General features: G+C 39.8%; 1 protein-coding gene across 2 annotated transcripts in view; it reads left to right on the top strand.

The window, feature by feature from the left end:
- The window catches only part of LOC139259860 (endoplasmic reticulum junction formation protein lunapark-like), a 161,727-nt gene that overhangs the window by 87,416 nt on the left and 56,498 nt on the right, over window positions 1–17,813 (top strand). For both annotated transcript variants that reach the window (XM_070875752.1, XM_070875753.1), the window contains exon 7: window positions 6,769–6,852. In XM_070875752.1, the coding sequence (XP_070731853.1) occupies window positions 6,769–6,852 (84 nt within the window). The remainder of the gene's footprint in view (window positions 1–6,768; window positions 6,853–17,813) is intronic.

The following is a 17,813-nucleotide window of genomic DNA, read 5'->3' as shown; positions in this document are numbered from 1 at the left end:
CAATGACCTTCTCTCCATTATAGTTTAGAAGTGGGATTGTTTGCTGATGATTGCACAGTGTTCAGTTCCCTTTGCAACTCCTCAGATAATGAAACAGTCCATGCCCTCACGCAGCAATACCTGGACAACATCCAGGCTTGGGCTGATAGGTGGAAAGTAACATTCGCGCCACACAAGTGCCAGGCAATGACCATGTCCAACAATAGAGAGAATCTCGCCACCCACCCTTGACATTGAACGGCATTACCATAGCCGAATCCCCCACCATCAATGTCCTGGGGGTCACCATTGACCAGAAACCTAACTGGACCAGCCACATAAATACTGTGGCTACAAGAGCAGGTCAAAGACTTGGTCTTCTGCAGCAAGTGGCTCACGTCCTGACTCCCCAAAGCCTTTCCTTTATCTACAAGGCGCAAGTCAGGAGTGTGATGGAATACTCTCCACTTGCCTGGATGAGTGCAGCTCCAACAACATTCGAGAAGCTTGATACCATCCAGGACAGAGCAGCCTGCTTGATTGGCAACCCATGCACTAATTAAGCATTCACTCCCTCCACCACCGGCACACCGTGGCTGCAGTGTGTACCATCTACAAGATGCATTTCAGCAACTCACCAAGGCTTCTTCGACAGCACCTCCCGAACCTGCCACCTCTACCACCTAGAAGGACAAGGGCAGCAGATGCATGGGAACACCAGATTTCTCATCACCTTTTTTAAGTTCCTTGAAAGACGATGATTAGCGTTATTATGAACACCATACTCGATGAAATGTATGATGTTCATCCATTCCAGACAATTATTTTGTACAGCAATGCCCTTTAAAATAATTTATGTGGTTTACTATCCTTATGATTAAATCTAGTAAATATTATTTAGAATTAACTACAGGAGCAGAAATAATACAATGAATGTAGAATCTGTGGTACAGATGCATCAATGTCCATACCATATATATTTTGTAAGTGAATTCCAAATTCCAGTATCTATTTAGATGTCTCATCAGGATGTGATATTCTAGAAGAATCAGATCTCCTTTGATGTAGTGTGTTGCCAGTTCCTCCCCATCTGTCTTTCTGCTTAAATCAAGTCCTTTCTGCTTTGTATAAGCCCCATTAGCAGATGTTCTATTCCTTTCTCTACATCAATTCTAAATTTTGTCAGTTCATTGGGACCTGTATACTCCCCTAAACTAATTCCAATCAGCATAAATTGAAGGAGATCAAACTGAATTTGTTCAGTTTTCAAACAGTTGATTCTTTCCTGTACTCGTACAGGAAACGGGTTTATTTTTAATTTGTTAATTTTGTCTTGCCTTACAAGAAAATTACAAATTTCTCTCCACACTGATGGTTTGAGATTAACAGTAAAGCAAATGAGATATTGGCCCTTATATGTCATTAAAGGAAATTTCATTGCTTCTTTTTGCCTTTATTGAGCTTTTGCGGCGCTTTGCACCAAGCTAATTGCTTCTGCTAATAAATAATCTAAAATCAATGCTGACAGCAGTTAATTGGCACACAGACTTTATTTCTTAAAGCACTCTGCTAACGACCTTCTTTAAATTAATAGCATTAAGTGCTATGAGGAAATAAATCTGAGGAATTGCCTGTCATTTACTGTCATGTCTAATAACTTTCAATAATGACTGCTGATAGATTTTTGTACATTCCATTATTGAAGTAGGTGCATGTAATTATTCTCCTCATTATATTTAAACAATTAGCAATATTTGGTGTTTCTTCGCTATGAAGCTGTTAAATACAATTAACAAGCTTTGAGGCTTTTGGAATATTTTGCTCTTTAGCATTTCTTTTCCAATTTCCCCATAGTAAATGGTTTGCACTTTAATGTTTTACTGCAGCAGGAAACAAAATACCACACAAATGGTAGTTTGCCATGGGTTTGTGAAAATTCCATCATCACATTTTTTTCTATCATACTCTTTCTATCCTGTCTGTCACGGTTAAATTTACCTATTCATTTTACTTACTCTCGAGTCCTCCAAGGTTGGCCTTGAAGGTAGGTAGTGCTGTTGCATAATTACCTCAAACAACCCAGCTGCATCTGCAGTGGTGTTCCACACAGTACCACTCACTTTTGAGCTTCTGATACTGGTCTACTGTCTCAGTGCTGCTGTCTCATTACCCCCATCACTGGTATTAGATTTTCCCTACTGTGGTGCAACCTACGAAATGGGGAAACTTGTATAATTTAAAACAGAGATTTTGCGATATCTTATGTAACACAGATTTCCCCACTCAATTCAAAGGAAACACTTTTAAGAAACCACTTCCACTGCCCTCCTATTTTTTTTTGTTCCCTTTCTTTCTCTACCTCCTTTCTCTCGCTTTGAGTATGCTCTCTTTTTCTTGTGCTCACTTTCTTTCTTATTCTTGGGCTCTTACTCTGCCTCGCAACTGCCACTAATGTTTACATTTTTTAACACTCAGAAAAACAAAGGTGGGATAATTGAAGCCTTCCTCTTTGTCAGAGAAGCTTTTAAAATTCAACTGCTTTTATTTGAAAGGAAAATATTCAAATTAGATGAGGAGAGGCTCTTACTTTCTCTTCCCCCTTTCTTTCTCACCCTCTGCTTGATGCACTTTCTGAAGTTTATAGAGTGTTCATGAACATTTATACATCAGTAACACTGGAGTCCCTCAAGGATCTATCCATGATCTCTTTCCCCCCACCCCCATTCTATTTCTCATCTACATGCCGTCACTCAACCACATCATTCAAAAACATAACTGGCTTAAAGTTGAGGTTGGAGGCTTCCTTCGTACGAACGCCTCCGACCCCCAAAATATCTACGAATCTACCTGTTGGTCCTGGAGAAACGTAGGATCCCAGTCTGAGGCTGAGATTCGCTGCGCATCACATGGAGACCTGTCTTTGAGGTATGTAAGTCCAAGCTGGAGTCATGTGGGCCTGGACAACCAATCACTGTACAGTATTCTCATTGATAATGGGAACTCCGTAGCTCCGAGTTTCTATTACTATCAATGAGAATACCCCCTAAAACACCCAAACGCAACATTAAAAAATAAAAAAAACCTCTCGTATTTAAAATTAATTGAAATTAAAGTTAATTAAATGTTTTAGAAAAAAAAAATATTTTTTGGATTTAAAAAAAATGTGTTTTAATAGGGCTTAAAATAAACTTACCTTAGTGGACAGGACAGGGTTTTTAACATAAAAATGTGTTTAAATTTTTTTTTTATATGTTTTAAAATTCTTGCACTGGTAAAAGTAGGCTATGTGCCTGCTTTTACCAGGCGCAAGCGTTTGAAGGACTTTCGCTGGGCAAGAGATGGGAAAATAGCCCAATCTTGCCCACGCGAATGTCCTTCCATGGGGATGCAGAAGATCTGTCAAGAGATATCTTGACAGATCGGAAAAGCCGGTTTTCGGCACATGGGCATTGCATGCCGAAAACCAGCTTCTGTGAGGCCTCGTCAGATCCCAATGAGACCGGGATTTCAGGGCTATTGTCAGGTTCCAAATGAATGCTAATGACATCCAGCTTTACCTCACCACAACGTCTCTTTACCTCTCCACTGTCTGTGTTGTCAGACAGCTTCTCCAACATAGAGTCTTAGACGACGTGCAATTTCTTCACATTAAACACTGGGCAGACCAAAGATGCATTGTCTAAACTCCCACCACAAATTCCGTACCCTTGGCACCGATTCCATCCATCACTCTGTTAGGCTGATCCAGACTGTTCGCAAACCCGGTGTCCTGTTTGACAATGAGCTGCGCTTTAATTTCAATATTCTCCTGGCTGGCCTTCCATCTTTCACCCTCTGTCAACTTGAGCTCATCCAAAACTCTGCTGCCAGTATCGTAACCCACACCATCATCCATCACTCCTGTGCTCACTGACCTACCTTGGCTCCCAATACAGGGTACATTAACACCGTGATTTTTCAAATTCCTCCTTATTTCAGTGGCCTCCTCCAGTCCTACAACCCTCCAAGAACTCTGCATTCCTCCAACTCTGGCCTCTTGTGCATTTCCCATTCCCACTCCTTGTTCCGCCCTCCAAGGACAAAGTACAATTCCGTGTATACATTTAATTATATTGGGAATTTGTAAAAAATTTTGCCATTTTTATTTTCTTATTTCAGTTCTGTCAGAAAAACAAAGGTGGGATAATTGAAACCTTATTTTTAAGCTCCCATGTATCGCTGATATTTTATCATCCTCTGCTGTGAAAATGGATACAAACTATTAATTTAACAAATCAACCATTTCCTTATTATTCATTATAGTATTACATGCACCTTTCTTTAATGGATCCACATCCCCCTTACCATTTTCTTTCTCAATATATTTATAAAAACTTTTACTGTTAGCTTTGATATGTCTTGCAAGTTTGTTTTGTATTCCTTTTTGCACCTCATTACTTTCTTTGTATCCTTTTGTTGTTTTTTTTTATAGCTCTCCCAGTCTACTGGATTTTCTCTCTGCCTTGCATTTGTGTCAGCCTTTTCTTTTAGCTTGATACTGTCTCTTACCTGATTTGTTGAACAATGGTTGCTTAACTGCAGAAGTGGAACTTTTGCCTTTTAGGGGTATGTACTGGTTTGTATTGTACCAAATACTTCTTAACCTACAAACAGTAGGAAGTATTTAAACAGTTCAGCCCAGCTTACTGTGGTTAATTTATTTCTCATTCCTGCTATGTTTGTGTTACTTAAAATTAAAACTTTGGTTTGTGACTCTCCCTTCTTCCTCTTAAACCTAATATCAAAATAAATTGTATTACGGTCAGTATTCACAACACGTTCCCTTGCAGTCAGATTGTTAACTATTTTTGGTTTGTTACTTACCATTAAATCTAATCTATCCATTGTGGGTTTTAAAATATATTGTTCCAGATAACTGTCCTGAATACATTCTAGAAACTCATTGACTTTACTATTTGAGCTGTTCTGCTTCTCCCAGTCTGAAAATTAAAATCTCCCATTATAACCACAAAGTTTCTGCTACATGCTTCCCTGATCTCCATATTTTTACGTCCCCACACACTACATCACTACTGTCAGGAGGTCTGTAGAGAACTCCCACCAGTCTTGCATACTTTGCTGTTCTTTAGTTCTACCCATAGTGTTTCCACTGCCTAATCACCCTTGCCGAAATCATTTGTTTCTACTTCTATGATTGTGTTCTTCATCAATATTGCTACGTGTTCTTTCTCAATTCCCTGTCTTTTCTAAAGATCTGACAGCCTGGAATATTTAGCTTCCAGTCATGTCCAGTTTGGTGCCATGTCTCTTTAATAGCTACTACATACGACCCTTGAAGCAGAATTTGTGCTTTTATCTCCTGTTTTATTTCTATTGCTGCATGCATTTGTGTACAAAACTTTTATTTGGGTAACCGGCCCCACCCTACCTGTATGCCGTAATAGTGTTTTTCTCACATTTTTTTTTAAATTTCATACACTTGTTTTTGCTGGTGCTCTGTACATTGGTATACAGGCAATTTAATATATACTTGCTTTTCATCACTCCTTTATCTTTAACGGGTATTTTATTCCTATAACCTTTTCTGTTCCTAGAATATTTGTAACCTTTATCACTTTTTGTACTCTGGCCTTTACTCACCCATTCTTTTTCATGATAATAGTTGGGTCACAAAAACTCAAATGAACTATTGGAGATAGCAAAATAATCTTTTGGCTAAATTAATCGAGGATACAGTAGTTTTGATTATATACTTAATTATGCACTAGTTGAACTGCAAAATGCTTGTAACCGTTTCATATTACTAGTTCTGTTTCTCTGAACACCAGTGAGATTTTGCTAATAACTGCAAAACCGATTCAGGTTAATTTAATTTGAAGTTAATTATGACTGATTTTTGCCGTTTTATGGATCTAGGAGGAAATAAAGAAAATACCACATAAGCACCTATATTCAAAGTGATGCTAATCACCTCACTTTGAAAATGTATCGAACAGAAATGCAAAAGCAATTTTTAAAATTTCAGTTGGGTGGTCATAACAGGTCACATACTTAGCTTAAATGATATATTCAAGTTGCACTGTTTAATCTTTATATGAGGGAGAAATAGAAAAAAAAGACTAACATTTAAAAAAAAAAGCATATTTATATTTTGAAAATTATTACAAAATTTAATTTGTGTTGCCAGCTACCATGTGGAACATTCAACAATGGTGCATACAGGACAATTTTATCTCTTGTATTCTCTGGAAAGTGTATCTTTGTGAACTGTTAATTCTGGTGCTTGCATTTGAAAATCATGGCACTGCCAATTTTATACTTGCTAGCTGTTTCACCATGGGAAGGTTCACAGCTGAACCTCCTCCTGTCCTCATCCAATGTTCATACAAATGCATTTTGGTCAATAGTACCAGGTGATTTCCCAACCCCCTCTGCTCCCTAACCCAGAGGTATTGAGCTCATTGAAGTGCCCCTACTGTTGTCCTTGATTCAGCAAATGCCGCATGGCTCAGCTGTTTACTGGATAAAGTTACTGAATTTATTAAGCTTTTAATAAAAAAATCAAATATTTCAAGTGATGTCGAGAGTACCAGCCAGAGGTACAACGTCATCTTGTTGCCGCTGGTAATATAGTTTCCACAGGAAAGTTTCTAATAAAGACCCTGCTATATTTGACCCTTTTGAGCTTGAATATTATCATTTGCAGTCTGTTAACATTCAAACTGGTATAAATAGTGCAAGAGAATGACCAAACATTGATGTGTGACTCTAATATGTGTTTCCAAATAGCTCGAGGAGGTCATGGAAAAGGAGACGTACAAGAATGCCAAGCTAATTTTGGAGAGATTTGATCCAGAATCCAAGAAGACTAAAGTAAGTCTTTAAAGCTAGAACTAAATGATTCTGAAAATATAACATTAGGATTGGAGGGAAATGTTTATATGTCTTTATATTGCATTTTTGTTGAGTGTACAAATAATAGGTTCATGCTGTGGTAATTTTTTTTTTAGTTAATTTGTTGGAGTTAGAATGCAATCAAACATCTGAATATCTATTAAGTATGAACTATTATGGAATTCAACAGGTTTGCAACCGCCTAGAGTACACGCCATCTGGGCTCACTGACTTATCCACCTTTTATTCTGTTATTTTCTTTCAGTCATTTTCCTTTTCTACAGTTATCTCTAACAATTAACATAGAAACATAGAAAATAGGTGCAGGAGTAGGCCATTCGGCCCTTCTAGCCTGCACCGCCATTCAATGAGTTCATGGCTGAACATTCAACTTCAGTACCCCATTCCTGCTTTCTCGCCATACCCCTTGATCCCCCTAGCAGTAAGGACCTCATCTAACTCCTTTTTGAATATATTTAGTGAATTGGCCTCAACAACTTTCTGTGGTAGAGAATTCCACAGGTTCAGCACTCTCTGGGTGAAGAAGTTCCTCCGCATCTCGGTCCTAAATGGCTTACCCCTTATCCTTAGACTGTGACCCCTGGTTCTGGACTTCCCCAACATTGGGAACATTCTTCCTGCATCTAACCTGTCTAACCCCGTCAGAATTTTATATGTTTCTATGAGGTCCCCTCTCATTCTTCTGAACTCCAGTGAATACAAGCCCAGTTGATCCAGTCTTTCTTGATAGGTCAGTCCCGCCATCCCGGGAATCAGTCTGGTGAACCTTCGCTGCACTCCCTCAATAGCAAGAATGTCCTTCCTCAGGTTAGGAGACCAAAACTGTACACAATACTCCAGGTGTGGCCTCACCAATGCCATGTACAACTGTAGCAACACCTCCCTGCCCCTGTACTCAAATCCCCTTGCTATGAAGGCCAACATGCCATTTGCTTTCTTAATCGCCTGCTGCACTTGCATGCCAACCTTCAATGACTGATGTACCATGACACCCAGGTCTCTTTGCACCTCCCCTTTTCCTAATCTGTCACCATTCAGATAATAGTCTGTCTCTCTGTTTTTACCACCAAAGTGGATAACCTCACATTTATCCACATTATACTTCATCTGCCATGCATTTGCCCACTCACCTAACCTATCCAAGTCGCTCTGCAGCCTCACAGCATCCTCCTCGCAGCTCACACTGCCACCCAACTTAGTGTCATCCGCAAATTTGGAGATACTACATTTAATCCCCTCATCTAAATCATTAATGTACAGTGTAAACAGCTGGGGCCCCAGCACAGAACCTTGCGGTACCCCACTAGTCACTGCCTGCCATTCTGAAAAGTACCCATTTACTCCTACTCTTTGCTTCCTGTCTGACAACCAGTTCTCAATCCATGTCAGTACACTACCCCCAATCCCATGTGCTCTAACTTTGCACATCAATCTCTTGTGTGGGACCTTGTCGAACGCCTTCTGAAAGTCCAAATATACCACATCAACTGGTTCTCCCTTATCCACTCTACTGGAAACATCCTCAAAAAATTCCAGAAGATTTGTCAAGCATGATTTCCCTTTCACAAATCCATGCTGACTTGGACCTATCATGTCACCTCTTTCCAAATGCACTGCTATGGCATCCTTAATAATTGATTCCATCATTTTACCCACTACCGATGTCAGGCTGACCGGTCTATAATTCCCTGTTTTCTCTCTCCCTCCTTTTTTAAAAAGTGGGGTTACATTGGCTACCCTCCACTCAATAGGAACTGATCCAGAGTCAATGGAATGTTGGAAAATGACTGTCAACGCATCCACTATTTCCAAGGCCACCTCCTTAAGTACTCTGGGATGCAGTCCATCAGGCCCTGGGGATTTATCGGCCTTCAATCCCATCAATTTCCCCAACACAATTTCCCGGCTAATAAGGATTTCCCTCAGTTCCTCCTCCTTACTAGACCCCCCGACCCCTTTTATAACCGGAAGGTTGTTCGTGTCCTCCTTCGTGAATACCGAACCAAAGTACTTGTTCAATTGGTCCGCCATTTCTTTGTTCCCCGTTATGACTTCCCCTGATTCTGACTGCAGGGGACCTACGTTTGTCTTTACTAACCTTTTTCTCTTTACATATCTATAGAAACTTTTGCAATCCGTCTTAATGTTCCCTGCAAGCTTCTTCTCATACTCCATTTTCCCTGCCCTAATCAAACCCTTTGTCCTCCTCTGCTGAGTTCTAAATTTCTCCCAGTCCCCAGGTTCGCTGCTATTTCTGGCCAATTTGTATGCCACTTCCTTGGCTTTAATACTATCCCTGATTTCCCTTGATAGCCACGGTTGAGCCACCTTCCCTTTTTTATTTCTATGCCAGACAGGAATGTACAATTGTTGTAATTCATCCATACGGTCTCTAAATGTCTGCCATTGCCCATCCACTGTCAACCCCTTAAGTATCATTCGCCAATCCATCTCAGCCAATTCACGCCTCATACCTTCAAAGTTAGCCTTCTTTAAGTTCTGGACCATGGTCTCTGAATTAACTGTTTCATTCTCCATCCTAATGCAGAATTTCACCATATTATGGTCACTCTTCCCCAAGGGGCCTCGCACAACGAGATTGCTAATTAATCCTTTCTCATTACATAACACCCAGTCTAAGATGGCCTCCCCCCTAGTTGGTTCCTCGACATATTGGTCTAAAAAACCATCCCTTATGCACTCCAGAAAATCCTCCTCCACCGTATTGCTTCCAGTTTGGTTAGCCCAATCTATGTGCATATTAAAGTCACCCATTATAACTGCTGCACCTTTATTGCACGCACCCCTAATTTCCTGTTTGATGCCCTCCCCAACATCACTACTACTGTTTGGAGGTCTGTACACAACTCCCACTAACGTTTTTTGCCCTTTGGTGTTCTGCAGCTCTACCCATATAGATTCCACATCATCCAAGCTGATGTCCTTCCTAACTATTGCCTTAATCTCCTCCTTAACCAGCAATGCTACCCCACCTCCTTTTCCTTTTATTCTATCCTTCCTGAATGTTGAATACCCCTGGATGTTGAGTTCCCAGCCCTGCTCATCCTGGAGCCACGTCTCCGTAATCCCAATCACATCATATTTGTTAACATCTATTTGCACAGTTAATTCATCCACCTTATTGCGGATACTCCTTGCATTAAGACACAAAGCCTTTAGGCTTGTTTTTTTAACACCCTCTGTCCTTTTAGAATTTTGCTGTACAATGGCCCTTTTTGTTCTTTGCCTTGGGTTTCTCTGCCCTCCACTTTTCCTCATCTCCTTTCTGTCTTTTGTTTTTGCCTCCTTTTTGTTTCCCTCTATCTCCCTGCATTGGTTCCCATCCCCCTGCCATATTAGTTTAACTCCTCCCCAACAGCACTAGCAAACACTCCCCCGAGGACATTGGTTCCGATTCTGCCCAGGTGCAGACCGTCCGGATTGTACTGGTCCCACCTCCCCCAGAACCGGTTCCAATGCCCCAGGAATTTGAATCCCTCCCTGCTGCACCATTGCTCAAGCCACGTATTCATCTGAGCTATCCTGCGATTCCTACTCTGACTAGCACGTGGCACTGGTAGCAATCCCGAGATTACTACTTTTGAGGTCCTACTTTTTAATTGTTCCAGAGCCTCCTGCAGTATGCCTGCATTCCTACTTCAAAATAGTTACTTAATATGTTTGCCATACCTTCATTTTATTCGACAATTTTTTGTGCAAAATGGAAGGTTTGAAATAAAAGCTCAATATAAAAAGATTGGTTTAGCCTATTTTAGCCCAATAGAAACAGGATAGTTCCCCTATAATATAAATGAAATTCATGTGCCATTTTCAAGCTTTACAAACTCTATTCCCATACATCTAATGTATTCTCTCTATCTATCAGTCACTTTAAAAATTATTCCTAAATTTGTCAAACACGTCTTGCCTTTAACAAATCCACACTGACTGTCCTTCATTAACCTATGTGTTTTTAAATGGTTACGAATTTAATGTCAAATTATGGATTCTAAAAATTTTCCCACAACCGATTAATTGGTCTAGTTATCCTTCTTTCCTTCAGTAGAGGTGTATTCTCCAGTCCCACAATACAATATTCAAGTACGATTTAAATTTTGGGCAAAATCTCTGCTATCTCACTCTGCAACCGCCTAGAGTACATGCCATCTGGGCTCACTGACTTATCCACCTTTTATTCTGTTATTTTTTTTCAGTCATTTCCTTTTCTACAGTTATCTCTAACAATTGTTCCAGAGCCTCCTGCAGTATGCCTGCATTCCTTCTTCAAAATAGTTACTTAATATGTTTGCCATACCTTCATTTTCTACAACTAGAATCAGACCTATAGGAACAGGTGTAGGCCATTTCGCCACTCGGAGCCTGTTCCAACATTCAATGAGATCATGGTTAATCTGTGACCTAACTCCATATACCTGCCTTTGCCCCATATCTCTTGGGTATTATTAATCTCAGATTTAAAATTAACAGTTGACCTAGAAAGAAAAAGAAAGACTTGCATTTATATAGCGCCTTTCATGACCACTGGACGTCTCAAAGCGCTTTACAGCCAATGAAGTACTTTTGGAGTGCAGTCACTGTTGTAATGTCATCAGTTGCTGTTTGTAGAAATGAGTTCCAAACTTCTACCACCTTTTGTGTGTAGAAGTGTTTCTTAAATTCACTCCTGAAAGACCAGGCTCTAATTTTTAGGCTATGCTCCCTAGTCCCAGACTCCCCAACCAACAGAAATAGGTTTTCTCTCTCCACCCTATCTGTTTCCCTTAATATCTTGAAAATTTCGATAATATCACCCCTCAACCCAAATTCCAGGGACTACAACCTTAGTTTGTGTAATCGCTCCTCGTAATTTAATCCTTGGAGTCAGGTATCATTCTGGTAAATCTATGCTGCACACTTTCTATATCCTTCTTAAGGTGTGGTGCCCAGAACTGCTCACAGTACTCCAGGTGTGGTCTAACCAGGGCTTTGTATAGCTGTAGCATAACTTCTACCCCTTTGTATTCTCGATATAAAAGTCAGCATTCCATTTGTCTCTTTGATTATTTTCTGTACCTGTCCATGACATTTTAATCTATGTACATGGATGCTCAAGTTTCTTTGAATCTCCACTGTTTCTAGCTTTTCACCATTTAAGACAACCACACATTTGTCTACATTAAAATCCATTTCCCACAGTTTTGCCCATTTGCATAATCTATTATTGGGCCGTAAATTGCAGCCTCGCCGGGTTGGTACGAAGTGCGCACGGACCCAGCGAGGCCTCGCAAAAGCCGGTTTTCGGGGCATGATGCACATGCACCGAGAACCACCTTTCCGTTCTGTCAAGATTTCTGCATACCGACCTTGCACATCCCCGGGAGAAGGACATCCACGCAGGAGAAATTGGGCTATTTGCCCAACTGATGCCCAGCGAATGGCCTTGAAAATTTTGCGCCTGGTAAAAGCAGGCGCATAGCTTACTTTTACCAGCGTAACACTTTTAAAACATATAAAAAATTTAATTTAAACACTCATTTTTATATTAAAAACTCTGTCCATTAAGGTAAGTTTATTTTTAACACTATTAAAACACATAGAAAAAATATATATTTTGGGGAATTAAAAAAAACATTTAATTACATTTAATTTCAATTAATTTTAAATATGTAAGGTGTTTTATTTATTATGCTATGTTTCGGTGTTTTAGGGTTTTTTCTCATTGATAGTAATGGGAGCCTGTACAAACAGAGCTCTCATTTTTATCAATGAGAATACTGCATAGTGATTGGTGGTCCAGGCCCACATGACTCCAGCATGTCTATGAAAGACATCTCCCCGTACACTGCGCAGCGAATCTAGGCCTCCGACCGGAATCCTACATTCCTCTAGGACCACCAGGTACTTTCGTAGATTTTTTTCGTGTCTGAGGCATTCATACGAAGGAAGCCTCTGACCGCAATTTTCCATCCAATATCTTTGTAATTTTGTGCTTACATCCACACTGCTTAAAATGACTCCTATCTTTGTGTCATCGGCAAACTTTGGATATGTGGCTTTCTATTCCATCATCTAAGTCGTTAATGAATGCAGTTACTAGTAGACGCCCCAACACAGATCCTTGCGGGACACCTATGGTCACATTCTGCCAATTCGAGTACCTGCCCATTATCCCTACTCTCTGGCTCCTGCTGCTTAGCCAATTTCCTGACCAGGCAATAATCTACCTTCAATTCCATGAGCTTCAACTTCAAGCTAACAATCTCTTATGAGGGACTTTATTAAATGCCTTCTTGATGTCCATATAAATAACATCCATAGATCTTGAATTCCAAAAAAATAACATCCATAGCCATTCCCCTGTTCACTACTTCAGTAATCTCTTCAAAGAATTCGATCAGATTTATCAGGCATGATCTACCCTTTACAAATCCATGCTGGCTCTCTTTGACCTGCTGAACATTTTCAAGGTGTTCAGTCACTGTATCCTTAAATATAGGCTCTAGTAATTTGCCAACAGCAGATGTTAGGCTAAATGGTCTATAATCCCCTGGTTTCCTTCTCTCTTATATAGCGGTGTGACATGCGCAATTTTCCAATTTAACAGAACGGTTCCTGATTCAAAAGAACTTTGGAAGATTACAGTCAGGGCATCTGCAATGTTCTCTCCTACTCTCCTCCTTCCTTTAAATCCCTGGGATGGAAACCATCTGGCCCTGATGATTTGTCACTCTTTAGTGCCATTATTTTCTTCATTACTGTTATTTTGCTTGAGTTAATTTTGGTGAGTCCCCGTCCCTGATTAAATATTAGTTCCTTGGGATGTGCTGTAAATACTGATGCAAAGTAATTATTCAACAGGTTCGCCATTTCCTTATTTTCATTTACAATATCACCATTATCAGTTTTCTCAAGGGGCCCACATTGCTCCTGACCACCCTCTTTTTTTCTTAATATAAGTGTACAAAAAAAATGGTGTTGATTTTGATATCCCTTTCAAGTTTCTCTTCATACTCCCTTTTTGTAGCTCTTGCTCTTGTTTTGTCACCCTTTGTTATTCTTTCTATTTCTCCTAGTCGCCAGAATCTATGCTAGTTTTCGCATTCTTTTATGCTTTCTCTTTCAGTTTTATGTTACCTCTTTAGTCACCCATGGCTGTTGTTTGTGTTTGGTTAAGTAGAGCTCTTGCCCCTTAAGGGTATAAACTGGTTCTGTATTACATAAAATTCTTTTTTGAACACCTCCCACTCATCATCTGTTGTTTTACCCATTAACAGATTTACCCTGTCTGTGTCTCATTACATTGAAGCCCGTCTTACCTCGATCTAGAATCTTAGTTGTTTTGCGTTTCTCCCTTTCAAACACTACGTTGAACTCGATCATGTTATGATTGCTATTAGATAAATGTTCATGCAGTGTTAGGCTGTTATCTAAATCTGGCTCATTACTCATTACTAAATCTAATAGGCCTGCCCTCTTGTTGATTCTAGGACATATTGTTGCAGCAAACTTTCCTGAATACACTCGTATCTTTCTGACATGAGCTAGTCTTATTCCAATCTATGTGAAAGTTAAAATTTCCCATTAAAACCATTTTACTCCCTGCTTGTCTAATCACTGCATTTATACATTCTACCATTTCATAGCTGCTACCAGGAGACCTATACACAACTCCCACTACAGTTTTAAATCCTTTTCTATTAATTCTAATCATAAAGTCTCCACTGCCTGCTTACCTCTCGTTACATTCTCTCTCATCATTGAATTGATTTCATCCTTGACCATTAAGGCTAGTCCTCATTATTTACTTTAGTATTGTTAGCCCTAACTTTTATCATACCTCATTCTTAAGTTTCAGTTTATTTTTAATCAATTTATCCATAAAACTTGATTCTTTGATCCCATTTTCACCTTTATAGGAATATATTTATTTTGTATGTTATCCAACTCATTTAAAGATTTCCCACTGCTGGTCTGTTGATCTGTTAACTTTTCTGACCATATCCCTGCTTATCTTGCTTCATTATCCTTTTTTATTCTTGCATTCAAGCTAACTATGTATGGTCACTACATTCTCGTCATTCTGCTCTAAAATTAGTTATTTGCCCAAATTAATTTCTCAGAACTAAATCTAACAATGCTCCTTTTCTTGTTGGACTAGAAACATATTGATCTAGGAAGCAGTCCTCAGTACATTCTAAAGAGTCTTTCCCGCTTGAACATGTGCATTACCTTTATTCCAGTCTGTCTTGTGATAGTTAAAATTACTCAATCTTATTGCCTTGTTGTTCTTGCATATCTCCCCACCTTTCATTTGCACTGCTTGCTGACCTATAATACACTTCGAGAATTGTACCATTTCACTTCCTTATTCTTGGCACAATCTGAAGGACATTATTACATTCTAATTTAATGATTCTTTTCTTTCCCCACTCTTCTAAATTTCTGTTGTGTATGCAATAACTCAATAGACTGAATGAATACTGTAAACTCCAAACAGGTACAAACCTGGCTCCACTTTATCAGAGCCCAAAGTGATTACATTACAAGATGGCTGGCCTTTTATACCTGGGCCGCACAGCCCAATGACCTCCGACAGTGGCGCCACCTGGTGCCTAGTAAATCCAAGCATACATACATGACAATTTCGCTTCTTGTCCAGACCTATGCCACATCTGTTAGTTAGTATATAATATTGCCCCATAGTTATCAATGCTTCCAGCTTTCTAATTTGTTTTGAATGCTTTGTGCATTCACATTCATACCACTCAATCCTGATTCCAATTTTTTGGAACATTGACCTTTATTCTGTTTCCTTGTATTCTGCTATAATATTTTTGATTTTCATTGCTCTTTCCAGAACAGTGTATTTATCTCTTTTTTTCCCCTTTCTTTCATATTATATTAGTATCTCTACGCTGCATCCCTTTGTTAGTTATCACCTTGCCTACTCGCACTGTCTTTCACTGTTCTTTCCTATTCAGTGACTTCAGAGCTCTCTAGCCTTTCATGTTTTGGCATTCACTATTCTTACCATGATGCCCTTCCCTTAGCATACTAGTTTAAATTCAACCGACTGCTCTCTTTACTCTCTCAACAAGAATATTGGTATATGTTCAATATAAATGAAGCCATCGTTCCTGAACTGCTTCCTCCTGCAAAAATGGTCTCAATGTCCGAGAAATCCGAACCCTTCCTTCCTTTGCCATCCCTAAAACTATGATTTTGCATACCTTATCTGTCTCTCCCTATCTGGTGCAGCATGTAGCTACCACCTGGCGTTCTTATGCCTCAATTTTTTTGCTGCCCCCTGAAATTGACACTTTCCAAGTTTTTTTTACATTAATTCTTGGGATGTGGGCATTGCTAGCTAGGCTTGCATTTATTGCCCATCCGCTGAAGTCCTTCTGGTGAAGGTATTCCTGCTATTGGGTAGGGAGTTCCAGAACTTTGACCCACTGACGATGAAAGAATGGCAATATATGCCCAAGTAGGGTTGGAAACGAACTTCAGTATGTTGGAGTTCCTATGCCATTGTCTTCTAAGGGGCCCCTTGGGGAAGAGTGACTATAATATGGTAGAATTCTTCATTAAGATGGAGAGTGACACAGTTAATTCAGAGACTAGGGTCCTGGGTATGAGACGTGAATTGGCTAGGATAGACTGTAGAATGGCACTTGAAAGGTTGACGGTGGATAAGAAATGGCAGACTTTTAAATATCACATGGAGGAACTACAACAATTGTGCATCCCTGTGTGGCGTAAGAATAAAAAAGGGAAGGTGGCTCAACCGTGGCAAATTAGGGAAAGTGTTAAATCCAAGGAAGAGGCATATAAATTGGCCAGAAAAAGCAGCAAACCTGAGGACTGGGAGAAATTTATAATTCAGCAGAGGAGGACAAAGGGTTTAATTAGGAGGGGGAAAATGGAGTATGAGAGTAAGCTTGCCGGGGTATAAAAACTGACTGCAAAAGCTTCTACAGATAGGTGAAGAGAAAAAGATTAGTGAAGACTAATGAAGGTCCCTTGCAATCAGAATCAGGGAAATTTATAATGGGGAACAAGGAAATGGCAGACCAATTGAACAAATACTTTAGTTCTGTCTTCACTAAGGAAGATACGAATAAATTCCCGAAAATACCAGGGGACCGAGGGTCTAGCGAGAAGGGGGAACTGAGAAAAATCCTTATTAGTCAGGAAATGGTGTCAGGGAAATTAAAGGGACTGAAGGCCGATAAATCCCCAGGGCCTGATAGTCTGCATCCCAGAGTACTTAAGGAAGCGGCCCTAGAAATAGGTGGTCATTTTCCAACATTCCATGGATTCTGGTTCAGTTCCTATGAATTGGACGGTAGCTAATGTAACCACACTTTTTAAAAAAGGAGGGAGAGAGAAAACAGGGAATTATAGACCGGTTAGCCTGACATCGGTGGTGGGGAAAATGCTGGAATCAATTATTAAAGATGAAATAGCAGCGCATTTGGAAAGCAGTGACAGGATCGGTCCAAGTCAGCATGGATTTATGAAAGGAAAATCATACTTGACAAATCTTCTGGAATTTTTTGAGGATGTAACTAGTAGAGTGGATAAGGGAGAACCAGTGGATGTGGTGTATTTGGACTTTCAAAAGGCTTTTGACAAGGTCCCACACAAGAGATTAGTGTGCAAAATTAAGGCACATGGTATTGGGGGTAATGTATTGACGTGGATAGAGAACTGGTTGACAGACAGGAAGCAAAGAGTGGAATAAACGGATCCTTTTCAGAATGGCATGCAGTGACTAGTGGGGTGCCGCAGGGTTCAGTGCTGGGACCCCAGCTATTTACAATATACAACAATGATTTAGACGAAGGAATTGAATGTAATATCTCCAACTTTGCAGATGACACTAAGCTGGGTGGCAGTGCAAGCTGTGAGGAGGA

Source organism: Pristiophorus japonicus, chromosome 3 (genome assembly GCF_044704955.1).
Source record: "Pristiophorus japonicus isolate sPriJap1 chromosome 3, sPriJap1.hap1, whole genome shotgun sequence".
NCBI lineage: Eukaryota > Metazoa > Chordata > Chondrichthyes > Pristiophoridae > Pristiophorus > Pristiophorus japonicus.
Note: the sequence above shows the minus strand (reverse complement) of the source record. Positions and strands in the feature narration are given on the sequence as shown.